Consider the following 27,278-nt stretch of genomic DNA (forward strand, 5'->3'; position numbering starts at 1 on the left):
TCTTCCTAATTATGAAGATCCCACATAATAGAACAATCCTTAAACCAATTTGACATTAATGACTGTAACAAAATGTATAGATAATTAAACATGCTACGGTATCACAGATGCGAACCATTTTGCAATGAAATCTGGAACTGGTTGGTCATTATATAAAGCAACAATGGTTAATAATATTAAAATATACATGACCTATTTACATATACACACACACACGGGAATTATATTGTGGATTGCACACACACACACACACACATTAGCAAATGAGTGCAGGTAGGAACAAAGGATTGAATCAACCAGGAAAATGGCAAAACCACCCCACTGATGTCCAGGAAAGGGGAGCAACAATCCCTATGGCATTCATACACTACCGGCAAAATAGCATAATTATAACAAATAATGGTTTGTACATGCAACCTTGTTACAGACAGGTTCTGAAAGTTTCAAAAAGTTTATTACTTCAGCAATCATTATTTGGAGCAAAAAAATCTAAAACAAAATATCTCCTATGATTTATTTAGTAAAAAAAAACAAAATATCTAATGCAAATACTTGTATAATGGCAGAATTACAAACATTAATTTAACCAAAGTGGTTCACAACACATTCTGGAGGCAATAGTATTTTGCCAGCTTTCTGGCCATGAAGCAAACAGATTAATTGATCCATTGAACTTGGCTCTCAAAAACATACCAAGGAAGGTACATTTTCCATAAAGGACCACATGCATTCAATTCACAGCGCTTCTGCTTCTAATTTTATTTGCATATCATCTTGGAACTCTTCAGAAGTCCTTGTTCCTGAGCTCATGTCCAAAGTTCATTTTTATGTAAAGGATTAACTACATAGTAGTTATATAGGAACTGAGCGTATAAAAAGACTTCAAAATCTATTTGTTTTTATGTATTACACCATCTTTTTCAGCAATAGTTCAGAAAAAAAGTGTTGTATACTATCAAGTTATTCTTTTCTGTAACAACAGCAACAGACTTGTATTAAAACAATGCAAAACTTAACAGCACTAGAGCTTACCTTCAGGATTTCTTCAACACAATTGACATCATTTGATAATGTTTCCTATGAAGCAAAAGAATATTTTACATTGAAGTAACCATTCCATTATCACGTCCATAACATTGGTTGTTTGGCATCCTTACAGTAACAATTATTTTTAATCAAGCAGTTTTTAAAAAAATGGGAGAGTTAGCAAAGTGGCAGAGGTATGACTCTTATCGTTTGCTTAACCCTCCAAATTAATCTGCCACGGCCCCGAGAGAAAGTTCTGGGCTCCATTACCAGTCCATGGCTTGAAAGTAAAAATCTAGGCTGATGGTATGATAGAGCAGAAAAAGTATGCCACACTATAAATGCAACTTTTCAGACAAGAAGAGCTTAATGGGTATAAAGGATTCTATAGTACTATTTGAAATAGCTGTGGAGCCAATATTTCTTCCCCCAATCAATGTCTTTTAAATAGATTATTTGCTGTTGTCACATTACAGTTAGAACCATCTTGTTTTCTCTCTTTCCTTGCTCTGACAAAGGAGGTCTACAACCAGCTTCTCTTTCCACAGATGTTGCTTAATGCTATTTTCATTTCAGATCTCCAGCATCTGCTGATTTTTGATTTTCTTAAGTTCTATTATAGTTTGGCAGATCTATGTTGAATGCCAATTGATTGAAATAGTCCCACTTTATTACTGTGTTTTAAAAGTTCAAAAGAATTTTATTTTAATTTAATAGATAAGAGTGTGGAACAGGCCCTTCCAACTCAACAAGCCACACAGCCCAGCAACCCACCTATTTAACCTAGCCTAATCACAAGATGATTTACAACAACCAATTAACCTACTAACCAGTAGGTCTTTGGAATGTGAGGGGAAATCCACGCTTCAACAAATGCTGCAAGGACATACAAACTTCCTACACATGGCATCAGAAATGAACTCCAAACTCCAGTGCCCCGAGCTTTAATAATGTTGCACTAACCACTACACTACAGTGGTGCCAAGGTCATAAAATGTGTTATATATAAATGCATTCATTCTTTTTTTATGGGAAATTGTCAGAACCAGAGCACAATCTTTACTCAAATCCTGCTCAGTATACTGTATACTCAGTATACAGCCAGCCAAGCGACTCGAGGTGCTGTCAGTTTACACCAATTATCAGATGAGCAGGCAGCCATAAAACAAAGAAACCCAATGAAACCCATTTTTAAAAAAGATGACTGTCAAACATCCTATGCGCAGAAAAGGAAAAACAACTCATGCAAATAATAAAAATAAGCAAATAACATTCAGAACTGAAGCTTATGACAATGAGTCCACAGCCATGAAGGCAGTCATCACAGATCCCAGCGCCTGTTAATTGCAGGCCACCGTCTCAGTTCAGTGCAGAGATGAGTGTAAATCTTGCGGTCCTGATGAAGGGTCTCAGCCCAAAACTTCGACTGTTTACTCTTTTACATAGACACTGCTCTGCCTGCTGAGTTCCTCCAGCATTTTGTGGGCGTTGCCTTGGATTTACAGCAAATGCAGATTTTCTCGTGTTTGTAAACCTTTGGAACAGTGAGCAGAACACTGGTCTGTCTCTTATCTCCTGTCCCGACACCCTGAATGTTTCAACCTGGCCCAGCGCTTAAATTAGCCAAACAGCGCATTGTCCCTTGCTCTCAGACCTGGGCCCTGCTGCTTCGATATGCTCTCCAGCCTGGGACCCGAGACCTTGATTCAGTCCGTGCCTGACCTTTCCAGTTCAGCACAGCACTCAAATCAAACCTCGGGTTGTTCCTCGCTCTCGGGCCTGGGTTCCATCACTTCAACTCTGCCTCGCCTTGGTTCTTCCACTTCCAATCACCTCCAAGTTCACTCAAGCACAACCATCCTGCATCTTTGAGACTTCGAATCACACTGTAAAAATGACAGGTCGCAAAGGCGACTCAAAAGCTCGACTCCAAAAGGGAAGTTACAAGCTATTGATTGTTTTCAAGAAGAAGTGATTAATAAAGTAGTTAATAGTCGTTCTCGCTGCCAGCAAGTCATCGCTGTGTTTCACCAGCACCATTTTATATCCAATTTCTTTGGATTATCCACTATATAATCCTGGTTCTTCACTGTAAACCAGCGATAATTCAAAGAACTGACTACTCTTTCTGTGAATAGCAAAAGAAATCAAATGAGCTACGAGGTTCCCAGCTACATACAATCGGCCCTCCTTATCCGCGAGTTCTACATGTGTGAATTCAATCAACCGCGAATCGAGAAAACTCAGAACTGCTCTTCCAGCACTTGTTGTTCGAACATGTACAGACTTTTTTTCTTGTCATTATTCCCTAAACAATGCAGTATAACAACCATTTACATAGCATTTACATGGTATTATAAGTAATCTAGAGATGATTTAAAGTATACGGGAGGATATGCATAGGTTATCGTGGATCGGGATCGAAAAAAAACACAAGTTCTCTTACTAAGTAAGTCGGAACAGGTACATCCGATATTATTTAGCGTCAGTTAGTCAAACGTTTGTCTTAGTATATATACTATACAACTCCTCAAACTTTACAACTCCTCCCTTGGAGGATCAGACACCCTGAGCCAATAGTCTGGTCCTGGACTTATTTCCTGGCATAATTTACATATTATTATTTAATTATTATGGTTTTATATTGCTATATTTATACTCTATTCTTGGTGGGTGCAACTGTAAGAAACCAAATTTCCCTCGGGATCAATAAAGTATGACTATGACTATATTTTACCTTTCTATGCATATAAAGTACTTAAGAAATGTATGTTCCAGTGCCGGGCTTGAGAACGGAAGTTCCCAGGTTCGATCCTGTGACAGATCGCTCCCGAGCGCACTGTCCATCCCTGCCGGGTTGATGTGGAGGATCAAAAACTCAAATCCCAATAATTAAACCACTGCGTTGCTGCGTAATAATTGTTGCTTTGATCGGGCAGGGCCTTTCTCATTTTATCCTTTAAAATTGTTCCGATCGTTGACCGACTGTAGCCTAACGCTTTTCCAATGACCGATGGCGTTTCACCTCTTTCTGATTGCTTTATTTCCACTTTATTTTAAATCGTGATCGTGATTATTTTTGTGAACAGGAACACTGCGGATTCAGAGCTCTGCCGCTGGGTCCTATTGCCCACCGCACTGAGACAGGTTAAATAAGGTGCAGGGTTCCGCCGGGTCTGCCCATCGCATAGAGACAGGTTGAATAAGGGACTTGAGCATCCGCGCTTTTTTGGTATGCGCGAGGGGTCCTGGAACCAATCCTTCGCAGATCAGGAGGGCCGACTGTACTAAATTCTGCAACAGCAACTGCTGGTAATGTGTTTACATATTCTTCAGGTCTTCAGTACAGCTACCCTTCATTAACAAAAGATGTTAACTTGTTGGCAGTTCTGAGAAAGTTTACCAGACTAATACCCCAATGTAGGTAGATTGCCTTATGATGAAAGTTTAGATAGGGTATACTGATTTCTGCTAGAGTTTAAAAGAACTCCCCACCATCAAGGACCCCCATCACACAAGACATACCCTTTTCTCATTATTACCAGAGAAGAGGGACAGGAGCCTGAAAACATACGCTCAACATTTTAGGAAAAGTTTCTTCTCTTCCTCCATCAGATTTCTGAATGGACAATGAACCCATGAAAACCACCTCACTCTTTTTGCATTACTTATTTATCTTTTCTAAAATGTATATATTTCTTATTAAAATTTATAATACACAATGTATTGCACTGTACTGCTGTCATAAAACAACTAATTTTGCAACATATATTAATGATACTAAACCTGATTCTGAACAGAGCATTTAAAACATACAAGTTCTTTAGTGTCACTGTGTAAAGCTGTGCCTATCTAAGAGAGTGAGGAGAAACATTTCCTCCTCGAGATCGAGAGCTGCAAGCCTCTGTAACTCCTTTTCTCCAAAGGGCTGTGGAAGCAGTCTCTGGATACTTTAAGCCTGAGAGAGGTAAATTCTTGAGCAGTAAAGGTTAACAAGAATAGGTGGAAGTGCAGAGATGAGTTCATCAGCATCAGCTGTGATCTTACTGAATGGGTGGGGAGGGGAGGCAGAATTGAGGAGTTGAGAGGGATACTCCTGCTCCTAACCTGCATGGTCAAGTTCCATTAAAGACCTTTGCTTGAAACCTTTTCTTCCCATCTCCCATTTCCTGGCACTGCAGTTGACTGAAATCTGCAACTTCTTACACCTCTGATGAAAGGTCATCAACTGACAAATTAAAACTTTTTTTCTCCAGAGACACTTCCCGATTTGTTGAGCATTTTTAACAGTTTCAGTAGTACAATTTTTATTTAAAATGACTGATCTTTGCCAGGATTTCGTAAGCATTTTATTTATTGACTCTCCACTTCATATGTCTGCATTGTACAATGTAAGGTCTTTTCATAAAAGAGGTAGACAATGAAATGGCAGACAAACTGAAAAGTATTTTGCATCAGTCATCATGTTAGAAGACACTAGCAGCATGGTGGAAGTTCTAGGTATCAGGGGTCATGAAGTGTGTGAATTTACCATTACTAGAGAGAAGGTTCTTGGGAAACTGAAAAGTTTGAAGATTGGTAAGTCACCTGGACTAGATGGTGTACACTCCATAGTTCTGAAAGAGGTAGCTAAAGAGATTGTGGAGGCATTAGTAATGATCTTTCAAGAATCACTAGATTCTGGCATGGTTCTGGAAGACTGGAAAATTGCAAACATCACTCCACTATTCAAGAAGGGAGAGAGGCAGAAGAAAGGAAACAATAGCCTAATTAGTCTAACCTCAGTGGTTGGGAAGATGTTGGAGTCAATTATTAAGAATGAGATCTCAGGGTGCTTGAAGGGAAAATCTTGCCTGACAAATCTGTTGGAATTCTTTGAAGAAATAACAAGCAGGATAGACAAAGGATAATTGGTTGATGTACTGGGATTTTCAGAGGGCCTTTGACAAAGTGCCACATATGAGGTTGCTTAACAAGCTATGAGTCCATGGTATTACAGGAAAGATCCTAGCATGGTTAGAGCAGTAGCTCATTGGCAGGAGGCAACAAGTGGGAGTAAAGAGAGCCTTTTCCGGTTTGCTGCTGGTGACTAGTGGTGTTCCATGGGGATCGGTGTTTGGACCGAATATTTTACATTATATGTCAATGATTTGGATGATGGAATGGATGGCTTTGTTGGTAAGTTGACAGATAACATGAAGGTAGGTGGAGGGGAAGGTATTTTTGAGAAAGTAGAGAGGTTACAAAAGGACCTGGACAGATTAGGAGAAGGGGCAAAGAAATGGCAGATGGAATACAGTGTCAGGAAGTGAATGGACATGCACTTTGGTAAAAGAAATGAAAAGATTGACCATTTTCTAAATGGAGAGAAAATAGAAAATTCTGAGGTGCAAAGGGATTTGGAAGTCCTTGTGCAGGATTTCCTGAAGGTTAATTTGCAGCTTGAGTCTGTGGTGAGGTAGGCAAATGTTAGCATTGATTTCAAGAGGACTAGGATATAAAAGCAAGGACGTAATGTTCAGACTTTGTAAAACACTGGTGAGGCCTTACCTGGATATTGTGTGCATTTTTAGGCCCCTTATCTTAGAAAGGATGTGCAGAAACTGGAGAGGGTTCAAAGAAGGTTCATAAAAATGATTCCAGGATTGAATGGCTTGTCATATGAAGAGCATTTGATGGCTCTGTGTCTGTATTCACTAGAATTCAGAAGAATGAGGGGTGACCTTATTAAAACCTATCAAATGGTGAAAGGCCTTGATAGAGTGAATGATGAGGATTTTTCTAGGTGGGATAGTTTAAGAACAGAGGACACAGCCTCAGAATAAGACCATAAGATATAGGAGCAGAATTAGGCTCTTTGGTCCATTGAGTCTACACTGCCATTTAATCATGGCTTACATTTTTCCCCTCCTCAGCCCCACTGTGCGGCCTTCTCCCCAAAACCTTTGATGCCTTGTCCAATCGAAAATCTATCAATCTCTGTCTCAAATACATCCAATGACCTGGCCTCCACCGCTGCCTGTGGTAACAAATTCCACAAATTCACCACCTTCTGGCTAAAGAAATTTCACTATATCTCTTTTAAATTGACGCTCCTCAATCCTGAGGCTACGCCTTCTTGTTCTAGACTCCCCCACACGGAGAATACATCTTTTCACATCTACTCCGTTCTAGGCCTTTCTACATTTGATGAAGTTTCAATTAGATACCCCTCATACTTCTAAATTCCGAGTATAGACCCAGAGCTGTCAAACATTCCTCGTATGATAACCCTTTCATTCCCATAATCATCTTTGTGAACTTGCTCTTCCCTCTCCAATGCCAGCACATCTTTCCTCAGATGAGCAGCCCAAAACTGTTCATAACACTCAAGGTGAGGCCTCACCAATGCCTTATAAAAACTCAGCATCACATCCCTGCTCTTGTATTCTAGACCTCTTGAAATGAATGCTAACATTGCATTTGCCTTCCTACCAACTCAACCTGCAAGTTAACTTTTAGGGTGTTCTGCACAGGGACTCCCAAGTCCATTCTCATTTCAGATTTCTGGATTTTCTCCCTGTTTAGAAAATTGTCTGCACATTTATTTCTACTGCCAAAGTGTATGACCATGCATTTTTCTACATAGTATTTCATTTGCCACTTTCTTGCCCATTCTCCTAATCTAGTCAAGTCTTTCTGCAACCTTCCTGTTTCCTCAACACTACCTGCCCCTCCACCAATCTTCGTATCATCTGCAAACTTGGCTGCAAAGCCATCTATTCTATCATCTAAATCATTGATATACAGCATAAAAAGAAGTAGCTCCAACACGGATCTCTGCAGAACACCACTAGTCACTGGTAGCCAACCAAACAAAGATCCTTTTATTCCCACTTGCTGCCTTGTACCAACCGCCAAATGCTCTAACCATTTTAGTAAGTTTCCTGTAATACCATGGACTCTTAACTTGGTAAGCAGCCTCATGTGTGGCATCTTGTCAAAGGTCTTCTGAAAGTCCATATATGCAACATACACTGCATCCTTTATTTATCCTACTCGTAATCTCCTCAAAGAATTCCAATAGGGTTTTCAGGCAAGATCTTCCCTTAAGGAAACCATGCTGACTTTGTCCTATTTTGCCTGTATCACCAAGTATTCCATAACCTCATCCTTAACAATTGACTCCAACATCTTCCCAATCACTGAGGTCAGGCTAACTGGTCTACAATTTCCTTTCTTAAAGAGTGGAGTGACACTATACCAGAGTCCAATGATTTTTGAAAGATCATTGTTAATGCCTCCACAATCTCTACCACCACCTCTTTCGGAACCCTAGGGTGCAGTTCATCTGGTCCAGTTGACTTATGTACCCTCAGGTCTTTCATCTTTTTGAGCACCTTCTCTCTTGAAATAGTAACTGCACTCACTTCTCTTCCTTCACACACTACAACATCTGGCACACTGCTAGTGTCTTCCACAGTGAAGACTGATGCAAAATACTCATTTAGTTCATCTGCTATCTCCTTTTCACCCGTTATTATTCCTCCAGCCTCATTTTCTGATCCACTCTCATCTCTTTTTTTAAAAAACATACTTGAAAAGCTTTTACTATCCACTTTGATATTGTTTGCTAGCTTTCTTTCATATTTCATCTTTTTCCTCCCAATGGTTCTTTTAGTTGCTCTCTGTAGGTTTTCAAAAGCTTCCCAATCCTCTAACTTCCTGCTAATTTTTGCTTTGTTGTATGCCCTCTTTTTAAGAGAGGCATCCTTTTCGAATGGAGATGAGCAGGAATTCCTTTAGCCGGAGGGTGGTGAATCTGTGGAATTCTTTGCCAAGTCTTTAATAGGCATCGTGAGACCATGGATTTGCACCTTGAAAGATTTCCCGGGCTCAGGCCTGGGCAAGGTTGTATGGAAGACCGGTAGTTGCCCATGCTGCAAGTCTCCCCTCTCCATGCCACCAATGTTGTCCAAGGGAAGGGCACTAGGGCTGATACAGCTTGGCACCGGTGTCATCGCAGAGCAATGTGTGGTTAAGTGCCTTGCTCAAGGACACAACACGCTGCCTCAGCTGAGGCTCGAACTAGCAACCTTCAGATCACTAGACGGACGCCTTAACCACTTGGCCACATGCCAACACATGCCAAGACTTAAATATACATAAAGGCAGAGGTTGATAGATTTTTGATTTATCAGGGCATGAAGAGATATGGGGAGAAGGCAGGAGATTTGGGCTGAGAGGAAAATTGGATCAGCCATGATGAAATGGTGGAGCACACTCGATGGGCCAAAGAGCCTAATTATGCTTCTATATTTTATGACCTTATGGTCTAAAAGCCTCTTTAATATCTCACCACCAATGCCCATTTTGTTGAAACTGATTGAGAAACAGCAGGCCCATAATGAAAAAAAAGTTGTAAGATTTTAAAATGAATTGTTTATTTTATCCAAAGATTATTGCACCATGATTTCTGAAACACTACGTTCATGAAGCTGAAACATGATCTTTAACTTAAAAATTTGTGTTTGTTTTCTAAATGCAGCATACTCAAAAAGTAGAAAGCTTCTTGGATGTCAAATGTTAAATAATAATACCACTAATAGATTTAATAAGATAGAATTTTTCTCTCAAATTATACAGTAAACAACTTCCAAAAATATATTTTCCTACTGTTTAAACTTCTGACAAATTTCTACTGCCTAAATAAATATGCATATCAGATGTTTGTTGCACCTCAAGGGCTCAGAAGCAGTTTATTTTTGTTTTGTTTAATAAACATAACACTTAAAGCCACATTTGAAACATTAGTTCTGAATCCACTAAATTCAAAACAACATCTCAATAATCAGTGCCCATGTCCAACTTCTCTCAATCTACATAAATCATAAAGAGGCTTCAAAGGAATATAGTGAGTGAGTTGGAGCACAGTAGATAAATACAATGTGGAAAAATACAAATGTATTCATTTTGGAACAAAAACAAAAGGAAATCATATTGTTTTTAGGAAAACATTTCTAAAAGGACCTGGATTTCCTTCAGTCACTGAAAGCCAAACACGGGTGTAGCAAGAAACTTCAGGAGGCAAATGGTATGCTAGCCTTCACTGCATTAGGATTGTTTCTTATGTAATGTACTGGAAGGGTGTCAGTGAACGACAGCCAAGGTCCATCAAGGGTATATAAAGAATCCTTAACACATACTGTATCAAAATCGTACCAACCACAGTAAAAGAAAAGAGACAGAGACACAAAGCAACAAAACTGAAAAGTAAGGGTGAGAAAAGGGAAGACACAGCTACAAAATATGTTATATGGCATGTTGCCAACTGTGATATAAAAATTTAATTAACTTTTTGACAGAGATGTTGGAAACACAACAATGATTATCAATCCAGTAATGCTTAGAAACTGAGATAGTAGAGAAAGGTAACGTGCACAATGCAGAGGTTATTAGAGTTCTGCATTCCAGTGGGTCATGACCTCCTAATGGCAATTCAGCTCCTGAACAAAGACAAACTGGACTACAATACCCCTCTGTACTGTCCTAATGCAGTTTATGTAGTATGCTGATCTTACTTTACACTGAAATTGATCTTGAATGTAAACAATGTGGATTTACTTGGTTTACACTCTGGGGAAATGCCCTGGCTCTCACAGCAGCAGCTACAAGCTTCCTTCTTGGCTAGAAGACAATGATTGGATTTTGGGGTCTGAACATGTGATACAAGTCGAGTTGCTGACTTGAATGCATGATTCACTCTATGGTTAAAAGAAATGAAGGCTGCAGTTTATACTGTTGCTGAAAACAGGAAAGTTACCACTGTTTTGTACAAATCCACTGACAGAGGCAGTGCTGTAAAAGATACAGGCATCAAATTTATTACTAAATGATTTTTATTTTTCTCTAAACGTGCTCACAGTAAGTAGTAGTTGAAGTAACAGAAGCAAGAACAATTTTTTAAAAAAATCATGCAAGAGTAATAAAATATTACTACATGTTACAATATAATAAATGGCAAGTCAGCCTACCTGGAAAAGTATTGAATTTATTCTGGAGTGTCTAACTAGGTCCACAAAAGCATCTTGCTCTTCTTAAAATTAAATGCAGTCACTTAATGACTTTGACAAAGTGACACGAGAAAGAAACCTGATAGAGATTTCTTTCTCGTATCTGACTATTCCTCTTCTCACCCTGTCTCTTGCAAAAACACCATCCCCTTCTCGCAATTCCTCCGTCTCCGCCGCATCTGCTCTCAGGATGAGGCCTTTCATTCTAGGACGAGGGAGATGTCTTCCTTTTTTAAAGAAAGGGGCTTCCCTTCCTCCACTATCAACTCTGCTCTTAAACGCATCTCCCCCATTTCACGTACATCTGAGCTCACTCCATCCTCCCACCACCCCACTAGGAATAGGGTTCCCCTGGTCCTCACCTACCACCCCACCAGCCTCCGGGTCCAACATATTATTCTCCGTAACTTCCGCTACCTCCAACGGGATCCCACCACTAAGCACATCTTTCCCTCCCCCCCCCTCCCTGCATTCGGTAGGGATCGCTCCCTACGCAACTCCCTTGTCCATTCGTCTCCCCCATACCTCCCCACTGATCTCCCTCCTGGCACTTATCCGTGTAAGTGGAACAAGTGCTACACATGCCCTTACACTTCCTCCCTTACCACCATTCAGGGCCCCAAACAGTCCTTCCAGGTGAGGCAACACTTCACCTGTGAGTCGGCTGGGGTGATATACTGCATCCGGTGCTCCCGATGCGGGTTTTTATATATTGGCGAGACCTGACGCAGACTGGGAGACCGCTTTGCTGAACATCTACGCTCTATCCGCCAGAGAAAGCAGGATCTCCCAGTGGCCACACATTTTAATTCCACATCCCATTTCCATTCTGATACGTCTATCCACGGCCTCCTCTACTGTAAAGATGAAGCCACACTCAGGTTGGAGGAACAACACCTTATATTCCGTCTGGGTAGCCTCCAACCTGATGGCATGAACATCGACTTCTCTAACTTCCACTAATGCCCCACCTCCCCCTCGTACCCCATCTGTTACTTATTTTTATACACACATTCTTTCTCTCACTCTCCTTTTTCTCCCTCTGTCCCTCTGAATATACCCCTTGCCCATCCTCTGGGTCCCCCCCCCCCCGTCATTTTTCCCGGACCTCCTGTCCCATGATCCTCTCTTATCCCTTTTGCCTATCAGCTGTCCAGCTCTTGGCTCCATCCCTCCCCCTCCTGTCTTCTCCTATCATTTTGGATCTCACCCTCCCCCTCCAACTTCCAAATCCCTTACTCACTCTTCCTTCAGTTAGTCCTGACGAAGGGTCTCGGCCTGAAACGTCGACTGCACCTCTTCCTACAGATGCTGCCTGGCCTGCTGTGTTCACCAGCAACTTTGATGTGTGTTGCTTTTTTTAAAAATTTTATACTATGACATTTTGTTCTTACTTTGCAATAATTTGGAAATAATAGCAAAACCATCATACTACAGCTGGAATGCCTAGCAGGATAGCCTTGCAGAAGGTGGAAAACTCATTTAGGGGCACTCCAGCACAGCGGTCCCCAACCACTGGGCCGCGGACTGGTACCGGGCCGCAAAGCATGCGCTACAGGGCCGCGACGAAACGATATGATTTGGCAATAGGAGTCAGCTGCACCTTTCCTCATTCCCTGTCACGCCCACTGTTGAGCTTGAGTGCATGTGAGGTCATTACCCGCGCGTCATCCATGTCAGCGCGGGAAGGAGACTAACTTCTTGAGCTTGCAAATGACAGTGGGCTGAAAAGTATGGTTGACATAACATCTCTGCCGGCATTCTGGATCAAAGTCAAGGCTAAATATGCTGAGATAGCCACGAAAACACTGAAAACGTTGCTTCCATTTCCAACATACCTCTGCAATGAATGCAACGAAAACTAAATTGCGGAATAGACTGGACATAAGGAACCCCCTTTGAGTATCGCTGTCTCCCATCACCCTTCAATAGGACCATCTTGTTGCAGGAAAACAAGCCCAGGGCTCCCAATGATTCAGCAATATTGGTGTGTTGCAATGATTTTATATGTTCATATGGGGAAATATGTGCTGTGTGTTTAATATCCAAACGTTACTTAAAATGTTATGATGCTATTGACTTATTTATATAACCATATAACAATTACAGCACGGCACCAGGCCACCTCTGCCCTTCTACTCCGTGCCGAACGCTACTCTCACCTAGTCCCACCGACCTGCACTCAGCCCATAACCCTCCATTCCTTTCCTGTCCATATATCTATCCAATTTTTCTTTAAATGATATCTAACCTGCTTCTGCCACTTCTACTGGAAGTTTGTTCAACACTTACTTCAAGCTTCCCTGTCCTCCCCTGATAATTGACTTATCACTATATTCATGCGAGGAAAATATGCGCTGTGTTTAATATTAAATTCGTTAGATAAACCCTTTTAGAAACAAAATTGAGTGTATTAGCCACTTATCACCTATATTCTGGTCGTGATTAACAGAATTGCTAAAAACAATTTGTGGAAAAAAAATCGGCACGTACATGCATGCGCACTGGTGCCCGCGCAAGGCTTCATGGTCATTGTAGTCTTTCTCAGGGTAAATCCAACGTATTTGACCGCTACTCTTGTCCATTGGCAACCTTACCCCCCACCCCAGGGTCGGCCGGTCCACAAGAATATTGTCAATATTAAACCAGTCCGCAGTGCAAAAAAGTTTGGGGACCCCTGCTCTAGCAAATACAGCAAAAAGACAATATTTTAAGTGTAAGAGCAAAAGTATTAAAATTCTGGAAATCATAATTTATTGATCATTAGGTTACAAGTCTAACTTACAAAAAAAATTCTAATTATCCAGTGTCATTGAAGATGTCCTAAAGTACTTCATTATCAAAAGAATTTGACACAGTATCTCCACTGTAATGTAGGCAGTCATAGTAATTAAACTACCGAACAGTAAAAAAGGTGTTTTTTTATTAAAATAGGAAGTTGAGGGACTCCAGATATTGTTGCAACATGGAACAATATCCATATACAAGATATTTTACTCCCTTCTGAAGCTTCACCACCACAGAAAGCAACTTTCACACAATATCATATCACTTGATATCAAAAAAAGTTGTTGGGAATGGTACATGCAGCGAAGTCACAGCTGACATATCATGACTCTAGTACTGAAGCTGTGTCTCCAGCATTGCTACAACATGGCATCAACTCGTCAAGGTGGAAAAGCCAAGATAGGGCACACCTACAGAGAGAAAAAAAACCACAACAGATCCAAACTGGCGGAAGGTCATTGCTAGTTCTAATGACGAATGGCTCTCCTGAAATATTAATTTTGTTCTTCTCCCTGCAGATTCCACCTGACCTACTAAGCATTCCCAACATTTTACTGCAGTATTTCAGAATCTGCATTATTTCCAGTCTTGTCACTTTTGCTCCATCTGTCCTCTTTCCTCCAGCTACGTGATGAAAGTAGCTGTTGACAGTACTTTGAGGCATCTATTTACTAAAACCTGCTAACCAGAATGACTTAGTTCTAAATCGTCTTGCTTCAAACACCAACAGCTGAATTTCAAATATAAAGTGACAGTGACTGCCTTTGACGTCAAGCTAGCTTTTCATAGAGTTTGTCATCAAGAAGATGTTTTAAAAAATTGATGTCAACAGAACCAAAGGTCAAGCATATGATGAAATACTGGCAAAAAAAAAAAAATCTAACCTGTGGCCTCAAGAGAAATGTATAACTTTCATCTTTGTAAAGAGGTTGGAAAGAACGTTTCAGAATGAACTGTCGAATACTGGACGTATAAATATATTTTAAAACAGTCTGCAGCCAAGATAAAGTATTACCATTCCATGCACCCAGCGAAATTTATACTAATTAACTACTTCAGAACAAGATTCAGAGTGAGTGGTCCTGGCTTTGTAGGAATCTGTCATTGAGATTCTGGTACATAAGGAATTGGCAATCATCCTCACCATCTCCAGATCTATCTGGGGCAAAACAGAGAAAATCTGGAATGACAAAGAGTTAGCCCAGTCCCCATGAAATCTTCCAATTTTTGCCTAGCTGAATGGGCAAACACCTGCTGAGTATTCTTCATCTATCATCTACTGGAAATTTTAGCAGAATGTCTATGGTGAATTTAGAAAAAGATGGCCATCAGGATGAAGCCATCTTACTCTATTCCTACTTGTTTAAAATTTAAAGTGAAAATTAGCTATTGAAAAGTGGAGGCTTAATTGATACGAGTCTGATAACATAATCAATACTCCTTAATGAGGGGTGAACTGTAAGCTACCTGGTAGTAGATTTGTGATACAAGGTGCCAATGGCCTTTGTGTCAATCATCAATACTTTTAGCACAGCTGGATATGGCAGGGATGCTGCCATCAAGTCTTTTAAGGAAGACCCGTCTACACTCAGTGGCCACTTTATTAGGTACAGCTGTACATTTGCTTGTTAATGCAAGTATCTAATCTGCCAATCATGTGGCAGTAACTCAGTGTATAAAAGCATGCATAGTCAAGAGATTCAATTGTTGTTCAGACCAAACATCAGAATGGAAAAAAAACTGATCAAGTGACCTTGACCATTATTGTTGGCGCCAGATGGGTTGGTTTGAGTAGCTCAGAAACTGCTGATCTCCTGGGATTTTCGTGCACAACAGACCCCAGAATTTACAGAGAATGGTGCAAAGGAAAAAAAAAATCCAGAGTGGCAGTTCTGTGGGCAAAAATGCCTTGCTAATGAGAGAGGTTAAAGGAGATTGGCCAGACTGGTTCAAGCTGACAGGAAGGTGACAGCAAGTCAAATAACCAGGCATTACAACAGTGGTGTGCAGAAGAGCATTCCTGAACACACACCTCATCAAACCTTGAAGTGGATGAGCTGAATAGCAGAAGACCAGTAACATGTACTCACTTGTTACTTTTTTTTGGGGTACAAGAGGTACCTTATAAAGTGGCCACTTTTTGTATATAGGAAATATTTGTATACTTGTTTTTCACTTTGTCACTGTCACTCCTACTTGAGCTTTAGCACAAACAACATATATTTTTTTAAATTCTAGAAAGTAGATCCTTTTAATAGCAGTCACAATGAGAATCGTTAAGGACCCTCACCATCCAGGACATTACTTCTCATTACTACCATCAGGGAGGTGGTACAGGAGGCTAAAGACCCACACTCAACATTTCAGAAACAGCTTCTTACCCTCTGCCATCAGATTTCTGAATAGCCCACTAACACTACCTCACTATTTTGCTTCCCTGTTGCACCAAAAATTTTCTTATTGTAGCATACAGTAAGATTTTATATACTGCACTGTACTGCTGCCAGAAACAAATTTCATGACATTATGTCAGTGATAATAAACCCGTTTGAATCATGAATCACTGCTAAGATACACAATTATAAATTGCAAAGAAAATAAAGAAACAGTGGGGGAAAAATGACTAGATTTGTGCTCATGGGCTCTGGTGGAGGAGGAGGAAAAGCTATTACTAAGAAATTAAGTGTGGGTCTTCAGGCTCCTGCATCTCCCCCAGTGGTAGTGACAAGAAGGGCATATTGTGGATGATGGAGGGTTTTTATTGCAGCCACAGCCTTTTGAAGATGTCCTTGATGGTGGGGAAGCTTGTGCTCATGGAGCCAACTGATTCTACAACCTTCTACAGACTTCTGTGATCCTGCCCACTGGAAACTACAAATCAGGCTGTGATACAACCACCCAGAATGCTCGCCATTGTATAGCTATAAAAATTTACAAAAATCTTCGGTGACATAGCTGAACTCCTCAAACTCCTGATAAAGTAGAGTCGCTGGCATGCCTTCTTTGTGATTGATCACACCTGTGTGTTTGGGTGGGAAATGTACAAGTTGTGACAAAATTCCTTGTTTGCACTGGTATACCAGTGTAGCAATACTAAAAAAGATAAAGCTTTAAAAAAAAATAGATTAATCATTTAAACTGTAGTTGTATTACTAAGTCAATAAACATTTGCAAATACAACTCGCATAGTCATTTCCTTTGTTCCCAAATTCCAATTTCAACAGTAGTTCTTATTAACTAGTAACTATTTCAATAATCAAATGATTAATTAAATTTACATATCTCAAAATCAGAAAACTACACAGATATTGTTCCAGCTTTCCATGTGGCGTAGATACATTATTTTTCCCCTAGTGGAGAGGCAGAGGTTAACCATTCTGATCCAAATCCCGCCAAAATTAACAGTTTAGCATGGAGAAAATAATTACACGGCTTTCTAAACCACAGTGTACATACAAGTAAATAAATTTTTAAAAAACTTTTACTTCAACTGGTAAATAATGTATAAAATTAAAGAGCCAATGCCAGCATTATGATAGGAAGACAAAATTGCTACTTGGAACCTAAATAATGCATTATTAGCTATTTAACCATGGAACAAACAATGGGAATGCCAATCAACTTTTAATATCAGAATTGAGCCATACACTTTCAGTTAAGCATTACTCTACAAACTAAAGAACATGGGACAAATCAAAGACCTGGAAATAATGCTGGTAATTTTGTAAAATTTAACTTAAGAACTCAGATTAATAACAGATTATCTAAAGTGGAGTTTAAGCCTTTTTTATTTTTAGTCATCCAGGTTTTATTATATTTTTAGTGCAGCTTGTGTACACAAAGTTACACAAGACTAAAGACATAATTTCCTGCTGTACTGGGCTTTACAAATGCGAACAATTGATTAACTATATGTAAATATTATTGAGACTGTTGGTGCTATAACCTGATAAAACTGAACACAACAAGCAAAAATGTATTTGTCTGTTAAGTGGCCTAAGTAATAAATGTATTTCCTTGTATAAGTTAGTGTTCTAGATAGGGACCTTTGGATTCTAGGAGGGGAAGACATTCCATTTATAATCATAAAAATAATAATAATGTGAGACCAACCAACTGCCAGGATTTGTTTATTTGTCACATGTACATTGCAACATACAGTGAAATGTGTTATTACGTTAACAACCAACACACCCAAAGATGTGCTAGAGTCGGCCTGCATGAGTCGCCATTCATTCTGGCACCAACATAGTAAGCCCACAATGATTGGCAGAACAACATAAAACAACAAGTAACAACAAAGCCCTATTCCTCTCTCCCACCCATGCACCTACAGAGTCTTTTAACCCAAAGACAACCCTCCAGCCTCAAGAGCACATTGACTTGAGCCTGTAGGTACTGGGACTCACAGATACGCCGCTTAAATTTTGGACTTCTGATTCGTCCTTGAAGTTAGTCCTCAACATTGATTCCAGGACACGCCAAATCACCAAACACCAGGCCTTGAAATCTGGAATTGCTGATAGCAAGAACCTGAACACCAGGCCTCAACCTCTGGAACCCATCAACAACTTGCTGACCTGGGGGACCATCATTCACTCTCTCTCATCCCGATGAATGACCATGGATGTCTCACATCTGTGTTGTTGGTCTTTGAAAAGAGAGTGGCATGACTGTTAGTTCCCTCACATCCTTGCTCCTAAAACCTTAGCCTGACCCCTAACTCCCCTCTCTGCTGCGCAAACCATCCTTACAAAACTAAAAAAAAGTTACGAAAAGAAAAGCACAACTAAATCAATGGAGGTTGCAGCTCAGAGCTATCTTGGAATCATGACCAAACAGTTTAGATAATATTTAACCACCAATTTTCCTTCAACTTCGTTTAGTCAAATATTCAGTCTAGGCTTCTCTGCATCAGGAACACATGGAAGCCTAAAGAAAACCATAACATTCTAAGTGAATTACACAACCACAATTCTGTATTAAATTACTTCTCCAATCTGTTCTAAGTTTCCTGAAAATAATATTGTACCTGCAAGTACTTTTAACCCATGGAAGTGTGCTTCCCTCGCCCTCTCCCATAACTTGGTTGAGTCCAACTTCAGATTTGAAATTGAATTACATTGAACTTTATGCTCTCCTTGTCAAGTTACGAACTGGTTTCTGGGTTAATTTTTTCTTTTGGTAATTTATATTCATTTGAAAATTAGGCTAGCTAGTCACTAGAGAAATGGCAGTATTTTTAAAACCCTTGTAGTGCATCTATCTGTATTGGGAATAATAAACGGGGAGGAGAAAGACATCTTCAGAAATAGATCTGAGTAACATAATTTGGTTTGACCAAATTGATCAACAAATGAAGTGGGGAAGTGTTCATTTAGCATTGTCTTTGCAAAATAAATATGAAACTAATTGGACAACAGAATTTTATTGCATTTCTCCCCTCAATTTATAAGGATTATTGTTTGTAATACATAAAAACTCAGTTAATGATCTACCAGCTTTAGCTTTCCTACCATATCATTTATGTTATATTCTGAATACAGTTTATTAGATAGGGAGCTAGTTGGTACTTAAAATAGTTTAAATAATTTGAATATAAAATTAAAAAAGGAAGAGCATGAATGGGAGATACAGGAATTTTTCAAAAAAATAATGAATATCAGCTCCAAAAAAAAGTGTATTGCAACAAATAATGCAATTCATCCAGAGATTTTCACTAATGCTTGTAGCTTGAAAGTGAACTGAATGTTTATTAAGAATGGAGTTACAAGAGAGATTGCCTCATCATTGCTGACTTTCAACTGTAATACCATTTTCTCTGTCAGACAGTCCAAAGTTAAGGTCAGCTTACTTCTATTCCACTTCTATGGGCTTTAAGAGAAAGGGAGTCTGAATGTTTCTCCCACTGGTTTCACTGGGCTGATCTAGGGACTACAAGTTCTCAATGACTATCAACAAGCTCCATTTCGATTGGACACCCCTCAAAGATTCCCAAACTCAATGAGAACATCATAAAAAAAAAATTCTACCCAGGAGAGTCCGAGTATTTCTGTCCTCCTAGCAATCTCATGCCTTGACTAAGATCGCAAGTTCCAATTCCATAGTAGCAACATGACCCACCCAATGGAGTTGACCAAGTGAAGTCTCAATGCTAAGTATGTTGGTCTGAAAGAGGATACTGAAAGGACATGCTTTGCATTTAAAGTAAAAGAGTGTTTACGAGTTAACTTGCAAACCAAAGCCCTGGACGAAATCCAGAAATGCAGTATTCAAATCTCATCATGATAACTTTGGAATTTTAATTCTGTTTTATGACACAAAACTGAATTATCATGGTAGGAACCACAAGAAAATTAAATGTGACCATTAGGTAACTGGAAAACCCAACATTATTGCTGTCAATTCTCACTCTTCCCCTGAATTAGTGCGAGGCACGAAATTGCTACCAACTCTTCCAAAGACCGACCTTAATCATCAGGACTATGGGGAGGTGTGGTAGTTGTAATAAATAACCATTTCCCACTAATGCACTTAACTTGAAAAACAAAAAACAGGAGTGGTTTACTTGTTAACAGTAATCTAAGATTAATCATAAAATTAATACACTGAGATTCTAAAGTCATGCTCAAATTACATGTTGCTGGGTAGACTTATCAGTGCAATCAAAAAGGCAAGCTGTTTATATGTTGCTGTTAGATTATATTCATTGTAAATGACTGCAGATAAAACCCAAGCAAAAGCTAATCATTATTGTTCTATCAAGTAGCATTTATACAACAATTTACAATAGATTTGTCCGAGGAGCTAAGCATTAAGCCTACATCCGTCCACTTTCAAACAATTAATATTGTGGGCACCTACCAACTGTGTCTCAAAATTAGCCTCATTTACTGGAATTCTCCCAGTGAGGTAGTAACATTTTAATGTTACATTGTTACCCTCTTACCATTGGAAGGAAACGTCAAATGAAGCTTTCCCCATCCACTGCAACTTAAAACTAATATGGTTGTCTCTCTCCCAGTTCTGACATAAACACCAATGCTGCGTGATCTGCTGATTTTTGTTTTCAGATTATAAGCATTTAGTGTTGATTTTCAATCAACACCTGTCATGTCAATTGCATCAAATCTACATTTAGTTTAAGAGAAATTTCTCTATGCAATGTTATAATAGATTGTATTGAAATCCATTCAGAAAACAGATCTAGTGATAATTGTCTGCAGTGCATGCAGAAAAAGTTGAGATAAAGAGCTACAGTATTTCTTCCCTTCTCCAACGGCAAGATTGGTGACAATGACTGCTCACCCTCCTGTTGATAAAATTACTCTGCAATGCAAATGCTGTGGTTTTAGCTGGATAGCCAGGTCCCCAACACAGAGGCACAGTCACATCTGAATGGCAGCACTTCATTCAAAATCTTTATTATTTCATAGTCATCGTGTTTCATTACACAACTTTCCAGTGCTTTAACATTTTTAAAGAGAAGTAAAAGTTTACAATGTTTGATTTAATGATGTCTTCTTAAATTTAAGTAATCTATTTGGATTTGTTCTATAAACAAAATTAACCTAAATTAGTCAGAAAATTTAAAGCTGTCCTGTAAACTGCTTATTTTTTTAAAAATAGTAGTGTAACATGCTGCAGGGTTTCACTGCTGTGTAACATGCTGTAAGGTTTCACTGATGATGTAATAGTTTCTCTGTAGCAGCAATGTTTGGGTTATGACTACAGATAACGGGGTTTGGAATGCTGTTGTTCTTTCTTGAGAGTCTGGAAGAGAGATTTTCGTGGTTTTTTGCCGGGGAGAGATGAGGAGAGAAGACACAAATGGAGGGAGTTGGTAGACCGGCAGTCAGGGTGGACTTGGAGCGAGGGTCCGAAGGGCACTGACGATCAGAGGAGGCCGATGGTGGACGATCGGCTAATCAGTGAGCTCCAACATTATGCAACAGACTGTTTAAATAAGATTGGGTCCTTTTTCTTTTTTTTTTCCATTTCTTTACTAACCATATAGTCAAAGTAAGAATTATAAAGCTTAATTGTTTAATCGTATATTGTGTACTGTTTGTTATTTCTGGGTACTGATTTGTAACAGGGGACACATTGCACAGCAGCCACCTAAGCGAGATTTCTTAAGTTTGGCCGAGCCGGGGGCTAACACCCCCAATATAAAGCCGCTAGCCAAAGCGAGAGTTACAGTATTAGGAAAGGAACTTACAGTACATTATAAACTAAAATGCCTTCAATTGAGAGTGGATCAAATGTTGGTGAGATACAAACAATGATGGAGAAATACAAAGACTATAGCATCTAGATTTAATAATTGAGAGGATTTTGAAAAGTGCATTTTCTAGAATACTCTTTCACCAAATGTTCTGTATAGAAACTAGAATAGAATAGAACAATTCATTTTTTTCCATTAACTTCAACTGTAAACATTTAGCAAGAATGGATGTCAGATCTTTGAAAAAAATTGTATTGGAATAGAAATACACATACAATTCTTTGGGGCTTTCCTGTGTATAAATTGACTGTCCCATCTCCTACCTTTCTAGAATGGTTACACTTTAAAAGTAATTAACAGCTGTAAAGTGCTTTGGAGCATCCAGAGTGCCCTCTTCCAGAAAGTCTATCCATGCATGATTACTCACAACTTGGATGCTGTGCTTTCAGAACACATCAAACGTCCAAGCAAATGACTCAAAGAACAGCATCACTACTCTTTTCCAATGAATATCTGGTGAGTTAACAGTGTTATGGTAATCTTCACAAAATATTGTCAGTTACTGGATTATTGTGCATTTTCATTAACACAGTAACTGCCCTTGGGAAAAAATGTCACTCAACAATAATGAACTGGACAGTACATTCTAAGTAATACAGGATCACAGTAATTCTTCAACAAAATCCAATCCCATGCAGGGAGAGACATGCTGCAGGAACTCAGCATGTTAAGCAGCATCTAAGGAAATCTAAGGAGATGCAGCCTGACCTGCTGAGTTCCCCCAGCATTTTGTGTGTGCTACTTCTGAGAAAGCTGTTATTCACTGTTATTGAGGATTTAACTACACAAAGTTTTTCTCCAGCTCTTAGAGATTTCTGAAATGGCAATGTGCAATTACAAGGGTTGCCCACGAATTATTTGAAAACTGTCTGCTGTGTACATACATCTATTGATGCTTCTGGACACACCTTCAGTGATGTTCCTGGAATTATCGGGTGTTTCGGGTCTTTCAACATCATACAACCTCCTCCAGGTGACCCAGCCGGGGCTGATCAGACCCCAGCTTGTGTCCAGATGGCTAGCTACTTATGACTCCATGGCTCCCCTCTTTTGAGCCACAGCCATCTTGAGGCCCTCTCTGCCGCATCGGTGGTACTGTGGATGGCTCTCCTCTTCCCCTCTCCCTCGATGCCCAAAATGCTGAAGGCTCTAACTAAAGAACGGGCTACAAATCCCCTACAACCAACTTCTACTGGGAGACATTAAAATCCTATGAACTTTTTTTAAAAATAAAGTTCCGTATACATGGTAAATTGATGACACGCTAAAGTAACAGGCATTTACATTACTTGTAATGCAAATGTTGACTTGAATGTTCTGTATTGCACATTTTTTAATGAAAAAATGCACAAGCATGATTTATGATGGTGACATTATTATGAGTACAGTACCATTAAAATTAGGAAAAAATGGATATTAAGATACAGCAATATTTAGAGCACAATAATTAAAAACAGAAAAATCTCAGGAATATAATAGATTAAACAAGAAAATGCCAAATTGTGAAAAATCTAAGAGAAATAGGCAAAAAAACAGGATTAATCTCTTACCTATCAGGTACAGATAAAGGAACAGAAAAACAGCTGTTATAACAAAATTAGATGGGTTGCTGTTTTCTTATATGAATAATTTAAATTTTTATACATTATACGAATGCAAACATGTACACAAAACACGTGCAAATTGAATAATTTGTTTCAAAACTAGATGAAGTACTAAAATGGAGGAAAAACTGAGAAAGAGTGGTTACCTTGGAAATTGAATGTAAAGTATTATGATGTAAAAAAGACAAAAAATATAAAAAAACAATTTATTTTCCAATAATTTAAGTATTAAAAGAGGAAGTTATCTATTTTAGAGACAACATAATTAAGGGCATTCTTTAATTATGCTAAATTATAAAAAAACTAGTTCAATATTTTTGTTACTCTGGTACAACATACTATAGATTAGGAAATCTGTGAGGGAAATGCAAATGGAACTGAAGACCAATATAACCCCTCTGTGTATTATATTAAGGCTGCTGAAAGACTGAAGAGAAAATGAAATGGAAAATAAATCTTTGCATGCTGGTGAGAATCTACCAATTTGATGTCAGAAAATAATCCTCAAATTTAAAAACATATACAAAACCATACACAGGAGCGTAGAGCTTTTTAATCTTTCTCCCTAGGTCTCCTTTCCCATGATCCCTTCCACCAGCATTTTGTGTGTGTTGCTTTTCAATCTTCTGTCATTTTGGATGTCATCATCACCATCATGTGCCATGTCATATGACATAGGCCATCATGGTCCCATGACCATGGTTGTTCTTAGCAAATTTATTTTGGACGCAGCAATGGTAAAAATATCAAAGAGAGATGAGCAGATTATTAAGACGCAATGGGCATGGGATTCAAGGTAAAGGATTGATTTTTCTATTTCTTTATGACTATCATGGAAAGAATAATTGGTGAAAGTCTGTCAGGTTATTAATTTGAATTGACTCATATGGAAGACAATTAAGTCAAAATTCACAGGTATCTTAGGCAAAAATGTAGGACTGAATTAAAAAAGGACTAAGCAAAAAAATAACTTGCGTATACAGTATCGTGTCGGACCAGGAAGTGGAGAGCTTGAAGTGACAGGAGTGGCACACAAGTCTATCTGACTTTTTTTCTCTGCATAAATATATACAAAGAAAAATATTCGACAGTTATGTAGTTCACAAAGGATGAAGGATTTGTTTTCATTCTATAATCCTGCTCGAGCTCTTAAGACTTCTTTCGCTGGTCTCAAATTAAAAGAATCTCTCTTCAAAGATAATTGGCATGTCAGTTTTTTTGAACTACACTCTGAAACTGTGAAACTCAGTACGTAAGACTATAAGGGATGCACACTCAGCTGACACTTAAATGCCAGTCAAAACTAACATCTCGTCTTTTATTTTCAAGTTTGTATTTTATCCCGTTGCAACGCACTTTGAACTTCATTGTTTGTATGAAAAGTGCTCTATAAATAAGTTATTATTAAAATTCTGTAGAACACTTACATCCATTACTAAATCAGATAACCAGTTCAGAAATAACTTACAGATACATAGAAATATGTAGTGTTCAGTATTAGTATTGAAAAATTAACCAGAAATGTAAAACAAAGGTACAGAATTAGCATTAAGAAATTATGGAAGAAAGAAGGGAATGCCATCATATTCAATATCAAGACATTGTACAATAGGGAAAAATCAGAATGTACAAGTAGCACAGGAGCACTGAAGATAAGAGATGTGAGCAAAAAAGTCTTGGACCTTGTTTTGGTAGCTGAACTGAACCTCAGAATATGATGAGGCTTTGCAAATCAGATTTCAGTTGGAACTTTGAGTGGGAAGGAAGGACAGCAAGTACAATATTAACATTCATTTCAAGAGGATTAGAATATAAAAGTAAGGATGTAATGTTGATAAAGCATTGGTGACATCTCACTTGGAGTACTGAGAGCAGCTTTGGGCCCCTTATCTAGGAAAGGATGTGCTGACATTGGAGAGGATTCAAAGGAGTGTCACAAAAAGGGTTCCAGGATTGAAAGGCTTATCATATGAGGAACGTTTGATGGCTCTGGGCCTCTACTCACTGGAATTCAGAAGAATAAGAGGTAAACTCATTGAAACCTATCAAATGTTGAAAGGCTTCGATAGAGTAGATGTGGAGAGGATGTTTCCTATAGTTTGGGGGGGGGGGGGGTCCTAAAACCAGATGACACAGAATAGAGGGACATCCTTTTTGAACAGAGATGAGGAGAAATTTCTTTAGCCAGAGAGTGATGAATCTGTGAATTTGTTGCCACAAATGGCTGTGGAGGCCAATTCATTGGGTGTATGTAAGGCAGAGGATGATAATTTCTTGATTAGTCGGGACATGGGCAGAAGGAAAGAGATTGGGCTGAGAGAGAAAAAAATGGATCAGCCATGATGAAATGGTGGAGCAGCCCAATGGGCTAAATGGCCTGATTCTGCTCCTAAATCTTATGACCTTATGTTCAGGGATTGCCTGTGGATTTGTGGAAAAGTAAAGGGACCAAGGTACTTGGTAATATCAAAGCTTAACACTCACATTGGGAAGGAAAGCGGTGCAAGGTAAATGAAATTAACTTAACAAGGTCACCAGGAAAACAAAAAAAAAAGCAGATGTAGTCTGAAAGCATTTCTCTCTCCTTATCGATCAGTGATTACTTACTCTTTGGAAGCATGTCTACTCCACACAATTGGAGTTTAGAAAGAAACTGCCCATTCAATGTGACATGCATGGCTCCATGTTTAAACCGCTGGCAGTGCTCTATGCTATTTTCAGTGGAATGAGATCAGCGTAATCACAACTGAGTGAAAATGGAAGGGAAATTTGGCATGGTTCTTGGTCCTAACATTAACCAAGTAACACCAATGTGGAAACATTCTGGCTTGTGGGAAGAGTTGTGCTTTACCAACACGACTCTTGTTGTCAAACAGAATAATTTTAAATGATCTGTATCTAAGTTTGAGATGTCCTTTAAGGATAGAAATGTCCTTGTACTATCTCTCACATTAATGTGACTGAATAGGCACAACTAGAGGTGAACAATAAACACTGCCATCATGAGTGGCAATCACAGAGGAATTTTATAGAATGTGACTTGAGGAGCTGAACAATTTACTTTACTTACTATGTATTCTCAAAGCAAATCAACGGAGGCATTTTCAAATAATGCGCCAAAAAGCATAGTTTTGTTATTCAGGAAACTGTCAAAAACTACAAACGGTAGATTTACATTACAAAACCTCAAAGGTTGAAGAGTATAGATAAATTATTTTGTAATAATGTTGACTAATGAACATGACAAAATTGAAAACAGATGGCTTAGACTGCATAGTACACAAAGTCAACTGTCAAAACAGAAGATGGTCTGCATTGACTTTGCTTGTCTGGAGATTTAATAATGTAATGTACATTGTTCTGAATGAACAGGATTACCTCAATAACTAAGTAATAAAATAAATACAAAAAAGATAGCAATTTATCATTGGGTGCCTTGGTAGAAATGAGAAAGCAATGCCATAATTGGAAAACAGAATACAGAGTACTCAAAAATCCATACTATTTAAAGTGACCACTACT

The 27,278-nt window shown here is 38.9% G+C and overlaps 1 protein-coding gene across 1 annotated transcript in view; it reads right to left on the reverse strand.

Annotated features, from left to right (window-relative positions):
* LOC140195190 (AF4/FMR2 family member 1-like) overlaps positions 1-27,278 on the reverse strand; it is a 160,423-nt gene that overhangs the window by 58,394 nt on the left and 74,751 nt on the right. The window contains exon 4 of the mRNA XM_072253108.1: positions 1,033-1,077. Within this exon, the coding sequence (XP_072109209.1) occupies positions 1,033-1,077 (45 nt within the window). The remainder of the gene's footprint in view (positions 1-1,032; positions 1,078-27,278) is intronic.

This window comes from Mobula birostris, chromosome 3, assembly GCF_030028105.1.
Source record: "Mobula birostris isolate sMobBir1 chromosome 3, sMobBir1.hap1, whole genome shotgun sequence".
Taxonomy (NCBI): domain Eukaryota; kingdom Metazoa; phylum Chordata; class Chondrichthyes; order Myliobatiformes; family Myliobatidae; genus Mobula; species Mobula birostris.